The 15,178-nt window shown below is 45.5% G+C and overlaps 3 protein-coding genes across 6 annotated transcripts in view; 2 read left to right on the forward strand and 1 right to left on the reverse strand.

The window, feature by feature from the left end:
- The window catches only part of LOC135391774 (uncharacterized), a 32,508-nt gene extending 26,815 nt beyond the window's left edge, over window positions 1-5,693 (forward strand). For 2 of the 3 annotated variants that reach the window (XM_064622204.1, XM_064622206.1), the window contains 11 exons: window positions 869-928; window positions 1,013-1,057; window positions 1,131-1,207; window positions 1,286-1,350; window positions 1,414-1,459; window positions 1,542-1,603; window positions 2,636-2,721; window positions 4,753-4,818; window positions 4,902-4,982; window positions 5,212-5,270; window positions 5,333-5,693. In XM_064622204.1, the coding sequence (XP_064478274.1) occupies window positions 869-928; window positions 1,013-1,057; window positions 1,131-1,207; window positions 1,286-1,350; window positions 1,414-1,459; window positions 1,542-1,603; window positions 2,636-2,721; window positions 4,753-4,818; window positions 4,902-4,982; window positions 5,212-5,270; window positions 5,333-5,429 (744 nt within the window). In that variant the 3' untranslated portion in view covers window positions 5,430-5,693. The remainder of the gene's footprint in view (window positions 1-868; window positions 929-1,012; window positions 1,058-1,130; window positions 1,208-1,285; window positions 1,351-1,413; window positions 1,460-1,541; window positions 1,604-2,635; window positions 2,722-4,752; window positions 4,819-4,901; window positions 4,983-5,211; window positions 5,271-5,332) is intronic. The other variant, XM_064622205.1, reaches the window with a different exon arrangement.
- On the reverse strand, window positions 5,438-10,030 carry LOC135391775 (ribosome biogenesis regulatory protein homolog). The gene is made up of 11 exons (XM_064622208.1): window positions 9,856-10,030; window positions 9,678-9,753; window positions 9,580-9,618; window positions 9,442-9,480; window positions 9,228-9,329; window positions 8,787-8,868; window positions 8,622-8,729; window positions 7,777-7,931; window positions 7,553-7,651; window positions 7,444-7,478; window positions 5,438-5,557 (listed from the first exon to the last, which is right to left on the reverse strand). The coding sequence occupies exons 1-11, from the start codon at window positions 10,005-10,007 to the stop codon at window positions 5,470-5,472; spliced, it is 975 nt and encodes a 324-aa protein (XP_064478278.1). The 5' UTR covers window positions 10,008-10,030; the 3' UTR covers window positions 5,438-5,469.
- A 215-nt stretch (window positions 10,031-10,245) lies between these two features.
- LOC135391776 (rho GTPase-activating protein 44-like) overlaps window positions 10,246-15,178 on the forward strand; it is a 64,136-nt gene continuing 59,203 nt past the window's right edge. For both annotated transcript variants that reach the window (XM_064622209.1, XM_064622210.1), the window contains exon 1: window positions 10,246-10,463. In XM_064622209.1, the coding sequence (XP_064478279.1) occupies window positions 10,411-10,463 (53 nt within the window). In that variant the 5' untranslated portion in view covers window positions 10,246-10,410. The remainder of the gene's footprint in view (window positions 10,464-15,178) is intronic.

Raw genomic sequence — 15,178 nt, forward strand, 5'->3', positions numbered from 1 at the left:
TGCAGGGGCAACGCGGGTGCACCCGCACCCGCGGCTCGCATCAAGTCAACTTTTCTACCCGGAAATCCGAGATTAGTGCGGGTACCCGCGCGGATACGCGGGTACACCAGCAACGTAGAGACCTCTAAGTATAATCGCTTCAAGTTAGAGATTGAAATAGAGCAGTCATCGAGGAACAGTGCAATCAATCTGAGCAATCAATCTTGGCGTTAGAGGCGTTGTGTCGATGGCATCAGCTTGGTCAATCTCCGTCATGTTCACTTTCAGAGAACTTTATTAGACACCTCATTTTTAACTCGTTTCCCTTTTGGTTCTAATGGGAAGTATTGTTGTGGTACCCGAGCAAGTATAATAATCTCCAGGTGTCCATAGCGGCACCACAAATACTTCACAAATTGGCGTGATGTGATACGATTTCTCGGTTATTGTTTAATGATGACATATTCATAAAATATTAGAAGGACCCCCTTGGGCACTATAGGAGCACACCTACGTCAAGAACGCGTGGCCTTAGGCGTGCACCAGTAAGTCGACTCCCACCATCTCCTCTGGTCGTGCGCTGGGCCCGGGGGATTGCCAGTTCCATTGTAGCGTGGGATTGTGCTGTGTGAGGACGTCCATTACAGTGGTTTGCCCAGAATTTCGTCCTTGGGGAGTGTTGGGCTCCGCAAAAGGGTGTCTTTAGTCTTCACATGCTTTTGACGAAATATTGCGCAATCTCACAAAATTTTAGCGGGTCTTCTGCCGGGTTTTGGCGGGAGTTTGGATACTGTAGGGGTGGGGGGGTTCTGGATAAATCCCTGGTCCACTAATCCGATAAGCCCGCTAACTGTGTCGTCAGTGTACCGTGTGGTTGTATTCCCTATAGGCAATGAAGTACGCAGCTCACCTGGGTGTATTGAAGCACGGCACCCATTTCGCTACTCAGGTAACCCACTCACGACTGTAGAAGCTCAGCACTTTCAAATATATGTGACGTAGAACCAAGGTAAAAACTCTTTAATTCCTTCAGTTCGACGAACTGCGATTCGTCCCAAATGCAGGCCGGGACGTAACGGTACGTCTTCAATAGACTAGCGTTTAGCGTTGTATTGTGAGTTCCCTTTTATAACGATCGCTGCTTATACCAGGTGCTGTACAAGAAAGACCCTCTGGAAATGTATATCGCAGTCGCAAAACACAAGATTGATAGAACACAACTGATGAGGTATAATCGTATATATTCGAATATGGTCTGAACTCCGAAGAGAGTTCCGGAAACGCGACGTCTTGTTTCCCTTCCCAGGTTCGTGGCTTCAAACGTCGAGTTTTCGAGCAAGTATGACTTCGCATTTAACAAGAAGTCTCTACGTAAGTGTAGCCTAATGTTGGAATAGTACTTTGGCTATTGAGAGAGCACTGCTTCCTTTCCAGATATACCATTTCTTCTGACGATACCAGCAGTGACTGAAAGCCTCCAGTAAGCCGCACCGCATTCATTGATATATCCTCGTGTGAAATTACGTAACCACACTTCTCATTGTTCCGTCGCTTCTTTTTAGCAACACCAAATATACCTATCCATTAATTCTTCCGCATCTGTATGACGCCATGTCGAGAGCTAGTAAGTATGTGAATACTGGGGTGCGTGCTCGATTTGATTGCTCTAACCGGCCATCGTTGTGTCTGAGGATGATTGGCGCGCGCGACATTGGACTATACCGGAGGATGCAGGGGCTGAACGATTGTCTCCGTATACGTAATTTGTTCTTCCCTCCATGGATTTACAACTTGCATACACGCAATTCCCTACAAAGTCGACACTCAATAACTACACAAGAATTGAATGAAAATTGATACTATACAAATGTCGTCTTTTTTTTACTTTTTCACAAACAAAATGAGACGGAAAACCGTTTAGTGCGCTCATACAGTTCGAACAATAAACCGGATATTGCGATCGTTATATCCATTTCACTCTTAAAAACGAACTTCACCACATAGCACCCTCCTATAGCCAACCACGATCCCGAGTGACATATCGTTCATCCCCCTGGTTTGATGAAAACGGAGGAGAGAACGTTGTCATTCGGGAGGATGGTTGACTATGAGCGTTTATGTTTATTCGCTCCGAGGCGCTCCGAGCCGTGTATTCGCTATGAGTCCGAGCGCCTCCGAGCGAATAAACATAAACGCCCTATGGGAGCGTGCTATGCGGGGAAGCTCTATTTTTTTTAGAATCTACTCATTTGCAACGCCATGTATTTTTCGGAGAGCAGTTTTATTACGTTATTCGTCGCCGTCCAGGGAGCGGCGTCTTAACTGCCCTTTGCCACACCGCCATCTTGGTTGTTTCGACTAGTATACGGGAATCGCACGTTTCGCGTTACAAGTAACTTCACCCTGCGTGCCGGTGCGGATAGGCTTTGACAGGTAACAGCCGGTATATAATAATCCTAGCAGCATATATGATGCAATGCAATGCATTCACGCCGCAGTCCCCCCCACTCTTTCCTGCTGTCCTCTCTCCATCTATCCACATCTTCCACATCTGGTACGCCGCTCATAGTACACAGTTGCTTCGCGGCACTAACACGGAACTTAAAACAATGCGTTAAGTGGAAGCCCTGCCAGTCTGCCGCATATCTTGTTTCAGGAGACGCAGATATAGAGGATCCCATGAAGTGCATGTTCGACAACATCAAAGATGCTTACAATAAGCTGGCTGGCAAGGACTTACCTGTAAGGGTCTTTTTTTTTCTCTAATTTTCTTTATTGTTTGGACGAAGATCCCATAAGTGGTATACAAAATATTCACTATTCGTAATCATTTGTGAGCTGGCCGCATGACTTTATTGTGACTCAGTTACGACTCTAATACCTACGATGGCTTCGAAGTAACGAGTGTCGCGTCACCTGCACTGTGCAGGTCGGTAGGGGTCTATTCTCTTTTTCTTTTATCGTTGCAAAATTATGCCACAAACTTCGACAAGTATTCGCTCCGAGATCGAACAGAGTCGGCGCGCTGCGGAGAAACGATGAACTACCATTGTGTGGACGCGTCGTCTGCTTTTACACGTTTATTCAGCGCTTACCGCTGTAGGTGGAGCAATGGGGAACCGAACAGTATCGCACCAGTCATCTTCCGGTGAATATATACTAGAATTACGGAAAAGATCCATCAACTCCGAACATTGGCCCACGTGTTATCCACACTAGAAAGGTGAGAGTTTCGCCCCCTATAGGTCGATCTCGCAGCGAACAGCAAGTCAGTGACTTGTATACACAACGATATTGATAACGGGTGGAGTATCACAATCTGCTTCCACACTGCTATATCATCATGCGTATCTGTTACGGCCAGAGGTACAGTACGTCTGATCGCTGACATGGGCGTTCACAGGATCCTTTCCAATGGGGGCAAGGTGCTTCCACGGGGGAGGGGGGCAAGCGTGCAACCCCCCCCCCCCCGCCCACCTACCACCTCTTTTTCTGGAGGCGGACGTTAGCGGTCCCTATTATGACATCTGAAAATGATCATTACGACCTAAAACTAGAGTGCGCACTATTTTCACAAACGACCTTGGGGCTCCAGGGGGGAAGGAGGCACGGACCCCTTCCCCCGAAGTGGCAATGTTGGGCATGCTTACGGATAACATATATGTGTCTATGGTTAGAGGTGTGCGCGGGTACATTTTACCAGCGCTGTTCCGCGCGGGAAACCGCACGCCCGCTTTGCGGATAGAAATGCGGCGCGGATAGCCGAGCAGTCGCAGTGCGCCATCCCTTGCGTTGCTGTTCCTTTAAAAGGGATGATCGTACTCGGAAACCCATCTAGGACACCGATGTCACTATCGGCGTCGGCCGATATCAGTATTAAAGGGACCAGGACGAGATCCTCAAATCCTCTCTAAGCTCGAGTAACGCATTCTTTCCCGCTAATGCATTCGGAATACATGTGGAATATCAACAGAACAGCGGTTAAAATAACGGAGACACTAGCTAAACAGCACGGCCGAAAAAGACGACTGCTGCGACCTCACTCTTCCATGCGCGGCGGAAAAACTACATGTGACGTCAGAAGCAGGCGACCTTCCCCGCTTGTGGACTGGCTTGGTGCACCCTTGTAGCCAGGAAGTCGGCGTCACAGCCAAAGCGCCGTAGCAGTAGCAGACGAATTAACGGTGGCGAACGAAAGCGGCTCCCCCCCCCCCCCCCCCCCACTGCCGACGTCACGAAATGAGAATGGGGCGGGGCGTTAGCTGCTTTCTTTGGGCGTTCTTTTGCGCAGTGACAATATGCCACACAGCGAAAGGAGCAGACTCAGCTGGCAACCAATCGGTTAAACAGATATCACTGTGTTTGGTATCGGCCGACAATCTCCTTGGTTGATTCTTTAATCCAAAGATTGCTGAGACCTTAATCTGTTCCTTTAGATGTTCGGCGGCAACGACGTTATTCCATAAGAGGAGTTTCCGCCTTTTCCAGAGAGGGAATTTCGCGATAATCCCAACAATAGGGGTCTGCTTTTGTCATGTATTATATGGAATAACAGTCAAACTCTGTGCTGCAGCGTTAAACACAAACATTGCCCTAAGACCTCCTGTGCCTATTCCTCAGCACTGCAGTGTGACCGCATCATGCGTAACAGCAAAGAAATCCGAAGGGAATACGTGATCGTCACCATATCCTTTATCCTGGGTTGGGGTGTGGAAATAATAAGAACTTGGGAGAATGGGACTACACTCTGTGACGTGAAACTGTGTTATGCAGGAAATTGCTACGTGGGAAAAGGCAGAATGGTTCATTGCCGTCCACGGAATCCACTTGGCATTTGTGGTGAGTCATTTTCAGTGCTTGCATCGTGGGAGATCCACCAAAAACAAAGGACTGCAATCGGTCATGATATTCAAAAGCGAAAGCCATTTCACTTCCAGGACTACCAGAACTACGGGAGGCTACTGGTGTATGACCTGAGGATCTTCTTTATACTAGTTACACAGGTGACTAATTTTCGCAGCACATCATACAGAGAGCAAGGCAAGAAACATCTGGTGAATATGATGGAAGCCAAGCCAAGCTGAAGCTGACATACAAATTTTCTATCTCAACATACTGAGGCATTGGAGACGGTCTGTCTTTCAGATGCCTCGTTCTATAATGTGCGCATTTGTTTGCACGTGCTACATCTTGCATACTTCTGTAACAATGTCCTTTCTCTTTCCGGTGCAGTACTACTGCTCTGACGTGCCAAATTTGCCTGACCCACGATTCGGAGACTACAAGACAAGGTATGCCCACGACCTTCCCCCATTTTTGTTCATGGAGGAAAGCTATTTTCTCCTCTTTCCAGAATTCATACATTCTTGAAGAGCAGCAAAGTATTCACCGACACATTTGAGTGTAAAGAAGGGGACGAGTTATTATTTGAAGGCACGGAATGCTCATAGCCGCAAGATCTGCTTTTCCAAACCTTTATTGACACAACAACTACCAGGGGCGTTTCTTGCCTCGAGGTTTCTTCATGCTGCTCTTTTCCCCTTTCCTCTTCTTTTCTGATCTGTTCATCCTCGCTGACCTGAAACGGACATAGCAATCATTACTATCATTATTACTACGGCTACTTTAATGCTATTTAATGCAAACAATATAATCCTGAAAACAATGGTGATTAATGCGAGATTGATTAAATAAACAAATAATCATTTTCAAATCTATATTTGGCATCTGCGTAAACATTAAGCAGCCACTAATGTATAACTATTCCCTTTGGTTACTCACTTTGCTTTGGGTATATACCTACAGTAACCGACTGATTTTTCGAACGTCGTTTCCACAGGGATCCATGACCTTTGCCAAAGGATTAATACTTTTCCACTACTGTTTTTACGGATATCGGAGTCCGAAAGCTTTTTTTTCTGGACTAAAACACCCGTGGACCTAGCACCAATACGACTATTTTGTGTGCTTGGATTGGATTGGTAATTGGAATCCTAGGTGAGACTGTTCTAAAACTTTCAAACCATACCGCCAGGTGGCACACCACAGCGACAGCAAGTGGTTTTCGGCACCACTGGCACTTTTGGGAGGCTGGGTGCTTGGCGAGCTGCGTGCTGTCACTGTTCACCAATTTTCAATGTGTTGTCGGTACAACAAACATGCAAATGGTGGAGGAGGTGACGTTTTCACGATTTTGCGTCAGCTGACGACGAGGTCGTCGTGGCAGCTGAGCTATCAGACAGTGACATAATCGCTGCCATCACCGCGCACAACGCGATGGTTGGAGTTGACGCCATCAGTGATGACGACTGCGGTGACAGCGAAAACGAAGGCATGGAGAACTCTCGCGCAACCAGCGCTTAGCATGGTGCTGACATTAAAGGACCTCCTCTTGGAGCACCTGACGGCGTCAGAAGCAGATGTTTGCAAAGGACTTCGTTGTCGCGATAAGGTGAGCGACATCGTTGTGTGCAATGCTATCGCGACGAGGCAACGAGTGATAGATTTTTTTTCAAATAAATATGCGTTTTTGAGTGCTCAATTTGTGTTGCAGCCTGACTGTATCATATCTAGATCCTGAAGTTTTTGGGAAATATTTCTAAATTCGGGGTGTAAATAAACATGTGCACTAAATTCGTGCGAATTCGGGTGAAAAAAACTTCCAGTACACTAAATTTAGGCAGAAATCGGGCTCTATTACAAACGAACTGTACTGGTTTTGGTACAAACGGTGATGTAGCTGCGTTTGCTGCCAAATGAGTAAGTTGTTGCATTCCTACAGACGTCCCAGTGAAGGCAATTTTCCACGTAAAAATCGGGTTTCACCCTAAAGTGTCAACCTTCAATTTGGGGTGCAAACTCGGGGAAGAATCGGGTAAAACCCTAAAACTTCAGGCTCTAATCATATCACAGCGTGGTGCATGCACTTGTTCGCTGCTTAGCAGCAACCTCCTGCATTTTCTGGAGGCATTCTTTTGGTACGAATTTCGGATACAATGAACAACTTCGTGGTTCCCGTGAGACTTCGTAGTGTGTGCGCACTAACTAAGGGGCTTCTGTACCCAGAATGGACTGAGTACCAAGGCATTCAGTTTCCGCGCCGTTGTTGGGGACACACGTGCAAGTAACGCCAGACAAAAATCACTGTTTTTCCAGGCTCCACGAAAACGTTGAGTAGATTGTTTTCTCTACGAGGAATCTCCGCGCTGTTCAGTCCGGTGCGCAACATGGTATAACAGAAAGGTAGGTGCTCAATCTCCGGCATGTATTGGCCTAAAAATGTGATATTTGGTTACAGTGCAGTACTGCTTATTGTGCGGTTTTTCGGTAGCCTCATGGCCTGCATCGTACAAGCTAAAAAATATGCTGTGTTTCGCTACACTTCTTGCATTCTAATCGTGCTATGGATGCTAAGCGATGCACAGTGTGTGGTGTCTAGAGGAATTAAAGAGCAGAAAAACTCACACTTGCTCCTCTGCGTAAATAACCTTGTTTGCCGCCTGCAATTTAAAAAAATATATCATCAGCAAACATTCCCAAGTGGACATGTCAAACCTGCTAACATTATACTTACCCTCGTAGCATCCAATTTCGGTCGCTTCTTTGCCAGTTCCTTGAGCACTTTCATCTGTGAGTCTCTCTCGTTCTTCAAGTCAGCCAAGTTGGGTTGGAACTACAATGGCGAAAATGAGAGCGCAGAAAGGTCTACTAAAGTACGCACACACACAACTCTGCTGTGTCATCCATAAAGGGTCTTGGTGGAAGCAACGTGCACGTGCAGAGCAGAGTCTTACTCACCTTTCGTTTGGGGCCACGGACTTTGACGTGTTTCTCGTCCTTTAGAGTTTGGGCAAATTTACCGACAGAAGCTGTGGACTTTTTCGCCAGCTTTATCGCGTTCGACAGGTGTAGCTTGTCTGGGTTCGGCACTGGTGGCAAGGCAGCTTTCGTTGCTGCAAATGAAATGGCATTTAGCATTATCTAGCACTCAAACTATGCATACAAATTCAGGATATGTCGTCGGCCATTAAGGCGGTTAACCACCATGTTCTGACTGCACCATCAGGTATGGCAGCGAGACAGTGAGCTTCTAAATAGTCCTAGCAGTGCTTGTTGCATGCTCAATGCATTGCCACAGCGGAAGCACATCAGACTCTAAGCATCCCGGATAAACACAGAAGTAAGACTACAAAGATGTGTTCAGAAGGATCCAGAATGATCTTCATGTTTTGTATAATCTGAATCATGTCATGCAGTTAAATGAAACACTGATAGGTTTAACCTAATGCAATTGGCTAAGCTGCCTAACAGCATGCACATATACCCATATAACATTGATATATTATATATTATTATATTATATATAGGTTAAAGAGGTTGATATATCAGACGACTGCAAAGTTGAATAAAAGTAAAATAATAGCGGGTAATCTAACATATAATATACTATGAGTGCTACTCTTTGTGCTAGATTACCCGCTAAATAAACTAGTTCTCGTTAACTTTCCTGTAATGTGTCGTCCACGTCTTATTATTTTACTTTATATATATGAACATATTTACATTTAGCACCACCACCCTTACATGCACTCGTGAATTCAAAGAGATCCACCATGCTGCAGTGTTCTGAAAATATGTACTACCTTTGACCTTGCTGTTCCTCGCAATATTCCGCAACCGCTGGAACTCGTTTTTGGCTATGCGTTCTTTCTTGTCTGTTTTCATCTTTGCAATGTAATCGACGTTGGGATCTGAGTGAGCAAAAAAAATCTGTTAACGCGTTGATGATCAGGTCATACATCCACAACCTTTGTTGTCAGGAACTTCCACAACCCAGTTCTTCTGCTTCTCGACGGCGGCACGTTTGTATCCGTAAGTAGGCACCCATTCCTGTAAAAGTACATTTCCGAGTTGTGGCGGATAATACATGACATTCTCAGGTAAACATAAACAAGACCCCGTCACAACATCTGGTGCCACGAAGATTTCCGATCCTTCCGTGACTAAGGACGCTCGGAACCAGCCACCACGCAGAATGAAATCTTTCACTTTCTTGATTTGTTGAAAATTGGAGGCGTACGCCTTTTTGTGGCAAATTGAACTGCCATAAAAAGGCGTATACAGCCCTCTCTCTCAGATCAGAAGCAATAACTGTATCAATCAGCATAGTGGTTGGAGCGGCGTGGAACAGCATGTATTGGGTGTGGCACATTTGTAATTGTCATTTTCAGACAACTAGAATTTCGTACCTTAACCTCTTCATCCCAGACCAACTTTTCTTTCTTTCGGGGTTTGATACCCTTCTGTTTGGCAAATTCTGACCACTTTGTCGCAGGCTTTGGCTTGGGTGGCTGAAATACAAGGAATGCAAGCGTTTGAGAAAGACAACCTTTTGAGTGGGTGGAGCAGTGTCACTTTTTGTTCTATATCATGCGAAAACCCTTGGTGAGGAACCCCACATACCGGTTTTTCACGAGGCAGCCTCGTTGTTCCGGGAGGTAACTACGAAAGAAAAAGAAAAACGGGTGCACCATTGTATTATAAGTTCTATCTGACCTACCTACGATTAAATTTGCATCACTGCCTTGCTCCGCAACGTACCTTAACCACAAGAACATCCTCTTTCCGTTCGAGTGGCAACTGCAATGAGACACTATCTGCTGTAATACCACATGCCAATGTGCTAGCAAGATGTTTACCTGAAACAACTTGTTGATCAGCAATTGAGTGTTATCTCTTGCAAGACTTTTCAAATACTCGTCTTTCCCACTTTCTCTGAAACGGTGAAAGAAAATCAACACGCGGGAGTTTCACAACATCACCTTGTTGTGCTGGGCAAATTTCGGCACACGTGGAAGTTGTGTGCCAATGGCTTACCTGAGCTTGATGGCATTCACCGGGTTGGGATCAATAGCCAAGAGATGTCCGACATCATATTCTAAGTCTAAAGGCTTCTGTACATGTATAGGTTTGTACAAAGCTTCTCTTTCCGCTGCTTCTTGCAATATTTTCTCTGCGAGGTCCGCCATGTTGCTGCAAAAGAGTGATGCTATTGTCGATAGTACCTTTCAGCATTGTTCTCCTGTGTAAATAAGAACAAATAAGCCGAAATAAATATTTAATGAATTACATCTTAACGCTATGTATTTTAAAATTGAAATTGTGTTGGAAGAGGCGCGATTTTAATCTTACACAGTTAGTTGTGAGCAATGGCGTTGCAGTCTGCTTGGCCTTTCCGATTTTTCTTTCTCCAGCTTTCTCCCCCAACATTCCTTGCGCGTCCCTGACATGAGTTGTGTGGGGGATCGGTTTTGGTGTAGTATGTGTCGTCTGGTGCTTGCATTTGTAAATACCATGTAACGAACGGCTCAGTGACTTTGTGTGTTTTATTTTGAGTTTGTGTTCAACCTCTGTGAGGCTGTTATTTTCAACATGAAGAAACAAATTTTACGAGTGAAGCAATTGGCGGATCAGACATTACTCCGGTGAGTGTCTCGTTTTCGCTGCTCGCTAATCGCACGCATGATTTTGCCCATTTCATCCTGTTTACATTATGGCGAGGCCTATTTGCCGCCACTGATAGCTGACTGCGCTGCCAAATGCATTTCCTCTGCCGAGTACAATGTGTGTACGGAGGAAACCACTTATGTTTTTACGCTTGCAAACCCCACGTTTGCATCCTTTCCAAGCGTGCTCCTTCGGAAGTTTCCGAACCCTTGTTCATTGTATCTTCCGCTCGTTTCGTACCACTAGCGACTCCTCTAAAATGTGCATGGTCTAAGTCTCGGGAAATTGACAGTGGTTTGCTTCGTATCCAGTGTGCAGCAAGCTGTGTGACATCAAGATTTCTCGATGGCATCATAGCACGTCGCACGCTTGGCATCTTCTTTTTGCTTGACAATAAACTGCAGTGACGAAGATGTCTACGATGCGCCAACTTTCATCACGCTTCTGACGTGAATTGCATATTACGTTGTCGTGTGGTAATAGTTGGCGCACTTCCACAGGTCGTTTATGTTGCTGCTAATGATAACACCCTGAAGCGTGAGGCATCGTCAGACGTGCAGAGGAAACATGTCTGCAACACGGGAAGAGTTTGTAAACTTGTACTTTGCAGTTCCGTTGAGCATTTTCGGTTGTGAATCACTCGACTTGTAAAGTAGACGTTAAATATGAGTACAGTGGCGAGGTGTTTGGATCGCTGCTTCGAATAACGCAGCGAAAGCAGAAGTCGTCTCCTTGTAGCAGAAGCCGTCTGCTTTGCTCTGACGTTGTGTCTGCGCGCACAATCAAGCGTAAAGTTGGAAGTTCGCGTGCTTTCCTCGGTTCTTCAAAAAGGTTATTTTGGTTCGCGGCGTGACAAGTGACAGAAAAAAAGAAAAAGCGTGGACCCGTGGTGCGACGTCGCTCCCTACGTGAACGAAAATCGCTGAGCCGAAACCGCATGTGTCTTCGTTGCCTGAATGGGCGGCGGGAAAGGGCGGAAGATATTGACCTGGATGGGAAGTGGTCCGCTTATAATGAAGGGACTACAAATACGCCTTCCGTACTTTTTCTTTCCACATCAACAATGTATCGAGCCCCTCAGGTAAATGTCTTCCTATACTTCTGTGATGGAGGAATGTCGTCCGGATTATCCGGACTTTTTCTCCCTCCTGTACGTAAGAAACAAACGCGTACCATTTCCCGATATATTTCATTTGAAGTTTCCATAGAAACGAGACTATATGTATGTACATTGTTTGTAGTGCCGTGCACAGTAGCCCACGAAGGGTCTGCCTTGGATCCTTATGTATTCACTTGAAGAGCTTTCGGCATGCCGTAAAATGAGAATGTAAAACACTTCCGAATTTTAGCGGTTTGAGATTCTGTTCTCCACCTGCCAATCTGACAACCCCTTCGCGTTTACGATCCTCTTCACAGGGTGTATATACGATAAAAGTCATTGGGTAGGGCGTGGCACCGTCCACCCCACCCAGGGCTTAACTCTGGCACCTTCATGCATGGTACGCTTTCACATTCAAAAAAGCTGTAATACCCTTTATAACGACCGCGTTATGTCCTAAGACTGGGACGTGCACTGCGCCCGAATTAGTGATTTATCCGGACCCCCCCTCCCCAAAAGTTTGTCTCCCGCACCGACTTCTCAAGTGTCTGTATACACTGCTCGCTACACAACCCCCGAATTCCACCGGAACATTGAGTTTATTTTTTGGGAGTATGAACAACGTAAAGCTCCGCGAATAGTAACTTTAAAGTCGAAGCGATTACTAATATTACTTGGAAACGAAACGATAGGAAGCGAAAAACATGCACAGCACATGTACGGATATGCAACATACATGTACATGTATTCGGATCTTCGAATATGTATTCCCTTTGGAAGAAACATCGATCTGAAATTCAAATACAGCACTCCATATTCGAGCCGGAATTGGCACAACCTTGGGAAGGACGCTTTATTTGTGCTTCGTCTTTGTTGCGTTTCGCGGCAACTTGATTTCTTTCTCCCTCGGAGTCTTTCTTTAATTTTAGGAGCCAATTATCCGTCTTGAAACCTTTGCGTTTCTTTGGCCGGTGCGTGTGTTGCCCATTGGCACGACAGCAACAGAACAAAGGCCCGCCGCGGTCTTTTGTTGCGTCCGCCGCCAGCACGCGTTGCACGGTTCTGTTCCGTGAATCAAATTCATGGCCACAGCATTGACTGCCGTTTATTGGGAGAGTTCGTTTTTTTGTTTCCTTGCCGCGTGCACCAATTAACTCCTTTCGATGTCCGCCAAGCTCATTACGATCTTTGTATTCACCACTTTATCACGAAAGTAGGGCTTCTGTTATTCGGTTAGCCGACTTTTGTAACATGGCTTCTCCTTGCGTATAGCTTTCCGTAGTAATTATTTTCACTGGGTTCATGTACTTGACCGCTGTTATTGAAAGTGTAGACCGTTTTTCCTCACTAACATACTAGTTCGGAGTTTTGTACGAGGCCAAACAAAAGATAATAATTTGCGATGTCTTTCATGCCAAGTAGTCAAACCACCAATTTGAAATTTCTGATTACACTTTACATTTACATCAAAACAGTCGTCAGTCAATCACCTCTATCTCGGTTGCACACGTACTCTTGTAGTGTCCGTCGAAGCCCAGTAGCCCATGCTTACGTCACGGTGAAACCGAAACCGAAACATGTCATCCGTTTGTCTCGTTTATCTAAAAAATGCCAACGTTCTACTGGGCGAAATATATTGCATTTGGCACCTGCACGTATATGTTACGGTCGGTCTTTTAGGAGTGGAAATATCGTTGCCGCATCGTCTGCCAGAGAAACATCTTCCCGAATGGCGACATTCTCTCCCATGATTTGTTCGAAATGGGAGGCATACGTCTTTTTGTAACAATTATACAGTGACGTCAATTGTCGCGAAAAGTGAATGATGAAGGGGATTCGGGTTTGTTAGTTACCCCGAGAACATCATCACAAGGAGCTGAAACCGCACAAACACGAACAAACCTGCGCCACTCTCTTTTTGTCCGTGTTTTTGTTATTCCGTGTTGTCCCTTATGATGTTGTGCCAAAGTGTGCCTTCTGCCATGATTCACATTCTGTCGAAGTCAGGAAATCGGTGCAACGGCCTCTAAAGTGATGACTGTTTCGCTATCTTCGGGGCTCGGTCAAGTCCAAGTTCTGCAGGAAGGGTTGCTTATCAGCGCTGTCCTTTGACCAGTTGGTGACAGCGTGCTGGACATGCTCCGACAGGTTAATCACTGAAGTGTATGATTAATGTAATCGCATGATGATGGCCAAAAGTGTTGTGGCTCGTGTAAACGGGATGAATATGTTTGCAGGAGGAATTTATGTTTACACAAACGTTGCAGGACGGAGGACGTTGTCGAGAGATGCGTAATAAATTCGGAAAAAATACCTGGTATAGTCTTTTATTGCTTTGTAAATCTATAAATTTTAGTAATTTATCTTTGATTTCCGCTGGCAGATCTTTCTTGAGACAGCAAGATTTCTTTCCTGCACCCGTACACAACATTACACGCACAAAAACTAATGTTCATAGACGAGCTTCCCGACAAGCACTGTACGGGTTAGCTGTATTCAACATAATCCCGATATATATGGCGGTCTGCGAGTAATACGTAACTGCTTTCAAGAGTTTTATCACAATACAGACAATGCACCACAAAAAGATAATGACAGCTGACTTATTCGAAGATGCTAGGGAAGATAAACTCCAAAAAACCACCTCCGAATTCGTCCGCGAATAAACCCTTTCATAGACTGGAAAGCAGGGACGACCAAGTGTAACGCGTACAGCTCGCATGCTTTGGAAGAGCACATGTACCCCAAAAAAACGACCACACGCGAGTTCAGCTACGCCTGTGCATCCAGGGGTGGTTTCGATTTCACTTTTTTTCTTCTTCTTTCTTTTGTCCAAAAATTAATACGAATAATTCGTTGTAGCGTTTCGGTTTAGTAGAAGGGACGATACGTTATAGAATTGTAGCATACAATGCTGGCATGCTGACTTGGTTCTGTATGACCCCCGTTGGTGTTGCTCCATTGAACACCAAATCAACCAAGCAAAGACGTCGGGAGGGGCAGCAAGGGGCGGCCGCCCCGTTGTCCCGGGACTGTGGCGGTGTCGCCCCCTCTTTTTTTTTTTTTTTTTTCATGTATGGAGACCGGACAGATTGCCTTACATTCTGCTTTGTAATATATATATTTTTTCCGGGATCTGCACAAATTTGATTACTGCAGGTAACGTTTTTTTAAGTGAGGATAATGCACTTTGCATGACATATTTGTTTGTAGTATCCCCCCCCCCCCTCTCGACACGAGACAGATCCCACACCTACTTTAAAAGCGATAAAACCCCCCTGCCGGGAAACAAGTCAAAGGACGACACAACACACAAGCACAGTGCTTGTATCTGTGCTTGTCTGTTGTGTCGTCCTTTGACTTGTTTCCCGGCACGGGGGTTTTATTGCTTTTAAAGCATGCTACACCGAACATCCCAATTTTTAACCATTTTCCCACACCTAAATATGATTACATCTGATTCACACTGAGGAAGACCGACTGTTTGCCTTACCAACTGAGTGCAGCTGTCTTTCATAGCAGGATATTTCGAGGGGCTCTGCACTGCGTTTAGTACATACGGAACGTTCGATGTACCAATACTTGGAGCCCCAG

The sequence above is a fragment of the Ornithodoros turicata genome, chromosome 4 (assembly GCF_037126465.1).
Source record: "Ornithodoros turicata isolate Travis chromosome 4, ASM3712646v1, whole genome shotgun sequence".
In the NCBI taxonomy this organism is placed as follows: Eukaryota; Metazoa; Arthropoda; class Arachnida; order Ixodida; family Argasidae; genus Ornithodoros; species Ornithodoros turicata.